The sequence below is a fragment of the Echinops telfairi genome, unplaced genomic scaffold, assembly GCF_000313985.2.
Source record: "Echinops telfairi isolate 266 unplaced genomic scaffold, ASM31398v2 ScPeMD7_2;HRSCAF=8, whole genome shotgun sequence".
In the NCBI taxonomy this organism is placed as follows: Eukaryota; Metazoa; Chordata; class Mammalia; order Afrosoricida; family Tenrecidae; genus Echinops; species Echinops telfairi.
In genome coordinates this window covers 13,783,810-13,789,375 of record NW_022103898.1, presented here as the reverse complement: position 1 = coordinate 13,789,375, position 5,566 = coordinate 13,783,810, and the positions used below count along the sequence as shown (strand labels likewise).

The window sequence follows — 5,566 nt, the reverse complement described above, 5'->3', positions numbered from 1 at the left end:
GGGGGTGGATCTGGTGGCATCGTGGTTACACCTCGGGCTGTCAACTAACTACCAAGTCAGCAGTTCAAAACCACCGGCTTGATTCTTGGAGGGGGTGGAATTGCCAGGCTCCCCGTTGTTGCTTTTCTTTCTGGGCCCGGAGCAATACGAAGATGGCTTGCTTGGGGGCATTGGCAGGGGGATGCTCGAATGATGGAATTTCCCCCCTCGGCTTCCTCGGCTTCCATTCCTAGTCAAGGCACTTTGTGTGTGACCCCCACCTCCCTCCCGGGAGGCTGCGTGTTGCGACAATCCAGGTCCAGGTGTCAACGGAGCATCCAGACTAAGATGGACTGGGAAGAAAGGCCCAGAGATGGACTTCTGGAAATCAGGCCACGGAAACCCGGTCCAGCCCACAGCTGACCATGGGAATGGCAGCATTCTGCTGTGCTGCGCACGGCGCCACCGTGGGACAGGGATGGACGGGACAGCAGCTAATCGCAGCAGCAACGACACGGGTCTGTTTCCTGTCTGACTCGTGGTGAGCTTCCGGAAGGCCCTGTCTGGATGTGCTGAGAACAATGTCGTAGTTAGGGGCCACCAAGTCGGTTCCGACCCACAGCGGCCCTGGCCCAACAGAACAAAACACTGCCCGGTCCGGGGTCACCCTCACCATTGTTCCTACACCTGTGCCTGCTGCAGGCATTGTGTCCATCCATCTGGTTGAAGAAGGCCAGACAGTGGGTGCTACCTAAGTTTCGCTCTTATTGCTAGTACTTCAGATGGGGAAACGGAGGCAGAGGAGGGCAGGCGGGTATCCGTCCTGTCCATGCAGGGAGCCTCTGAACGAGGGAGCCCAGCCGGGTTGAGAGCACAGTGGATGGGGCCAGACTCAGACAAACAAACAGGCTTGCTGTCATCCAGTCAGTTCTGACGCGCAGCGACCCTCTAGGATAGGGTGAAACTGCCCCTGCGCGATTCCCGGGACTGTGACTGTTCACGGGAACAGAAGGCCTCGCCTTGCTCTTGTAGACCTGCTGGTGGTTTTGAACTGCTGATTCTGCAGTGGGTTGGCAGCCCAAGGTGTGACCACAATGCCCCCAGGGCCCCCCTGCTAGACGGCTGGGGTTCAGATCTTGACGAGTTCATATTTCCGTGCCTCAGTTTCCTCACCTGTAACCAGGCAGCCCTGTCTTGACGGAGGGCCTGGGACGGGTGTGCTCTCAGGAAACGTTAGCCAACCTGCTTCTTCCTTGGTCGGTTGGGGTGCTTCTGCCTTCTGGCCCCTTCCTGCCTCGCCCCCCCACCCCCGCCCTCCCCCATCAAGTTACAGAGATAGGTGCCCCCTGGCCGCAGGGAGAGAGCAGGGGAGGGAGCCTGTCCCGAAGTGTCATCCTTGGCCACATATGGGGAACTTGCCAGAGGCTCTGGGGAGGGGGGGGCTCATCCCTGGCCACCCAGAGTCCCCTCCCAGGGGTAGCATCCTGAGGCCTGGCAAGAGCCGAGCCCTGTGAGAGGTGTGGCCTGGGACTGGATGTTTCTGGAAGCCTTGAGTGGATCTCCAGGAGGTTCTGCAAGCTCAGAGGCTGGGTGGTGGCCCCTTGCCTACACCCTGTTTCCCCATCGCTGCTGCAGAAGTGTCCACACTGCTTCTTCCTTCCTCATCTGGAGACAAGTGGCTGGACTCCCTGACTCCTGTGTTCCTCCTTCTCAGGCTCCCTTTCTCTCTCTCCCCCGCCCCCCCCTTTCCCTGCTCTTCCCTGGAGGCCTCAGCTGCAGCCACATGCAGCCCATCACCCGCTGCCCGCAGGTAGATGGCCACAGGAGAGGATGGAACCGTCCCCTGCCCCTGCATGGGGTTTCCAGGGCTGCACTTCACGGAAGCAGACAGCCTCAGCTTTCTCCCATGGTGCAGCTGGTGGGGTCCAACCTCCAAGCTTTCTCTTGGCAGCCGAGAACTTAACCACTGTGCCACCAAGGCTGCTTCAGCCACAAGCGGCGGTTCTTTATGCGCCAATCCTACCAAGCTCCAAGGCTGCACACAGCTCCCTGCAGCACATGGACCTGGGGGCCCAGAAGGCAAAACTGAGCCCACCAACCACATTCTCTCCCTTGCCTCCCATCCTGGTCAGGGGCCTGGGCATCACCAGATATGCCCCTGTTTCCACCCCCACTTCCTCACGGTCCCCCGGCTCCACTGGTCACACAGCTCAGAAAGGCCTCCTGTGTTGGTTGTGTGCCTATTGTAGATGCAGCTGACTGCAGGGAATGAGTGAAGCCCTGGTGGCCTAGCGGGCTGCCTGTGAGGCTGCCAGCCACAAGGTTGGCAGTTCAAAGTCAGCAGCCACCCCCTTGGGAGAAAGGGGAGGCTTTCTAGTCCTGTAAAGATTTCAGTCTCCGAAACCCACAGGGGCAGTTCCACCCTGTCCTGCAGGGTCGCTGAGAATCAGAATAAACTCAATAGCAGTGACTTTGAGTGAGTACAGGAATCAATGGGGAGCTATTTCATCATCTCACCCAGGGGTCCTCCACCTTCCTCCTGCCACGACCCTTTCATACAGCTCCTCATGTGGTGGTGACCCCCCCCCCAACCATAACATTATTTTCATTGTTACTTTCTAACTGTAATATTGCTACTGTTATGAATCAGGCGGCCCCTGTGAAAGGGTCGTTCCACCCCAAAGGGGTCGTGACCCACAGGTTGAGAACTGCTGTCTAACGAGACATTCCGAGGGGCACCCCAGCTGTTTCCACCGCTCGGTGACTTCAAGGCCAGCATCCCAGAGACTCCTCTGGTCCTCATGTTTGCGCCTTGTGCAAACCGGGCCTTTGCAATAGGGCCGCGCAGGCCCAGTTGCTGCTTCTACTTTGACGGAGAAGGGGAGGGGCCTGGATCAGGAAATCAAACGCTTTTAGGGCTCATTGAATGGATCACATGGCTCCCGCTAGCTGCAAAGAAGGCTGGGGATCCAGAATGGGAGTGTGCTTGACTCAGCGTGGGTGAGGCCTGTGGGCCCCCTTGAGCAAGTGTGCAGCTCAGTTAGTGCAGCAGAAGCGGGGGCACACTAAGTGTTAACAGTGTCCCTTGGATCCATGCCTCCTCCCCTCCCAGCTGACCCCAAATCAACTCTCAGTGACCCCCAATGCCCCCTAGTCTCGGCCCCTCTCTCCTTCCTGCAAGGCTGCCTCTAGTCACTATTGCTGCTTCCGTTCCATGCCCAGCCCTGAGCAGCTCCTTGTTCTTCCAGAAGCCCCTCAGTTCAGACGGCATTCAGGGTTTCCTCCTCCTCCTCCTCCGCCTGGTCAGACTCAGATCCCCAGCTCCAGTCAGGCTTACAGCAGCCCACTCTTCAGACACTTGCCCGGCCCAGACCCTCGGCCTGTGCTGTCCCCAGTGCCTGGAAGGGTTCTCACAACCTCCTGTGGGTGAGCTCCTGAGCGACCTGCTAGATCTGGCTTCAAAGTCTCCCCCAGGACCAGGACCGGGACCACACTGGCTGGGAACTGGCAGGGAGGAGAGGGAGGCCTGAGGGGCTCAGGCAGTGGAAAAGTGGTATCTGCCAATGAGAGTCGGTTTTCCACGTGTGGGCCATCTCCCAATCCCACTCCCTTGGGGGCCGTGCTGGGCCCCACTTCTCGCGTCTCCCCAGTGCTGGCCAGCAAAGGGAGGGGTGCTGAATGGGTGCCAGGCTGGATGCCATCATTGGGTGGCTGTGCACACGGAGGCCACCCACAAGCCCCCGGAGCACACCAGGATGCTGCCGGCATTGATTTTCCTCTGTCCACCCCTGCCTCTCCTCAGCGACTTTGAGCAGCTCCCTGATGACGTCCCCATCTCAGCCAACATCGCCGACATCGAAGAGAAGCGAGGCTTCACTAGCCACTTTGTAAGAGTGACCCTTGGACCTTCATTCACCCTCTGACCCCTGGGCCTTCGCCCTCTGACCTCTGAACCTTCACTGTCTGACCGACCTCTGAGCATCCAACACTCTCACTTCTTAAACTCTATCCTGGTGCCTCCCAACGCAGGCGATCCTGCCCCTCCCTTACCCACACCCACACCCACACTCACAGCCAGGGACGGTTAATAGGCAGCATGGCTGGTTGTCACCAGCATTTAGGGGGCAGAGTTCAGGGATGCCGCTAACCACCCTATGGTGCACAGGACAGCCCCATGACCAGGGAGGACTCAGCCCCAAATGTCTGAGTTGTCACCAGCATTTAGGAGACAGAGTTCAGGGATGCCGCTAACCACCCTATAGTGTACAGGACAGCCCCGTGACCAGGGAGGACTCAGCCCCAAATGTCTGAGTACCGAGGGGGAGGGAACCTGTTCCACCCACCTGACCTCTGAACCTGCTCCACCCACCTGACCTCTGAACCTCTTCCACCCACCTGACCTCTGAACCTGCACCGCTGTCCTTTCGCCCCGCCTCTGCCCCCTCTAGGTTTTTGTCATTGAGGTGAAGACGAAAGGGGGAACCAAGTACCTCATCTACCGCCGGTACCGCCAGTTCTACGCCTTGCAGACGAAGCTGGAGGAGCGGTTCGGGCCTGAGAACAAGACCAACTCCTTCTCGTGCACCCTTCCTGTCCTCCCAGGTAGGCGGCCAACTCGGAGCCGGCGCCCGCTGGCCCAGGGCAAAGCTAGTCCAGCTGCCATCGGCTGGTTCTCCCGGTCAGGTCCTTGTGAGCCCCGTTCCTTGGGTCCCTGGCTCCTCCTGACCGGGGCGGGGCTGCCTGCCCCTGGCTATGTGGTCACCCTGCTCCCTGGACCTCTAGCGCTCTGCCCTCCCAGATCTTGTGGTGGCCTGCAAGACCACCCTGCTTCTGCCACCCCCCACCACCGAGACCACAGTGTTGAGGCTGTCAGCCCCGAAGACAGGAGTCCTGTCTTTCTCACTTTATACACAAGGATTTCCCCCAGGCCCACAGCCTGCTTCCATAAAGCCCCTCTCTTGTGCTGTGCAGTCTCAGTTGCCACCAGGCCCCTGTGGTCCTCCCTGCTCCCCAGGACACCAGGGGCGGGGTGGGGGGTGGGTTGCACCTCAGCTTCCTTGCCTCCTGTCCTTCCTCCCCAACAAGGTCCCAGTGGGCCCCATGGAGAGTCCCCAGCCTGTGGTCCCTACAGCCCCTGCCTCTCGGTCCCCACAGGAGGACACAACCCCCTTCTTCAAGCCCCAAGCCCCACCTCTCCAAACCCGAAACTCACTGCCTTCCAGCCTATTCTGACTCGCGGCGACCCTACAGGACAGGGCAGAACTGCCCCTGTGGGTTTCGAAACGGTGAACTCTTCACGGGAGTTGACAGCCCCGCCTTTCCCCTTGGATCTGCTGGCTGGCGGTTTCAAACTGCCGACTTGGCAGCAGGCAGTCCCACGTGTCCCCAGGCCACCACCAGCGCTGCCTCTTGTTGCTCCTTCTCAACCAACGGACACGGTGCCTCCACCTTCACCCACACCACGCCAGCAGAGCCGGGCCCCAGTGGGTTCTCTCGGCAACTCCCCGCCCATAGAATAGCTTCCCTGCAGCCCGCGCCATCTCTGCCGCTTAGGCCTCTAGTCTGGGCTCCTGCCTACCTGGGGACC

General features: G+C 59.8%; 1 protein-coding gene across 1 annotated transcript in view; it reads left to right on the top strand.

The window, feature by feature from the left end:
• Positions 1-5,566, top strand: part of NCF4 (neutrophil cytosolic factor 4) — a 16,473-nt gene that overhangs the window by 1,507 nt on the left and 9,400 nt on the right. Inside the window, 2 exon segments of the mRNA XM_004700305.2 lie at positions 3,782-3,866; positions 4,428-4,657. Coding sequence (XP_004700362.1) covers positions 3,782-3,866; positions 4,428-4,657 — 315 coding nt within the window.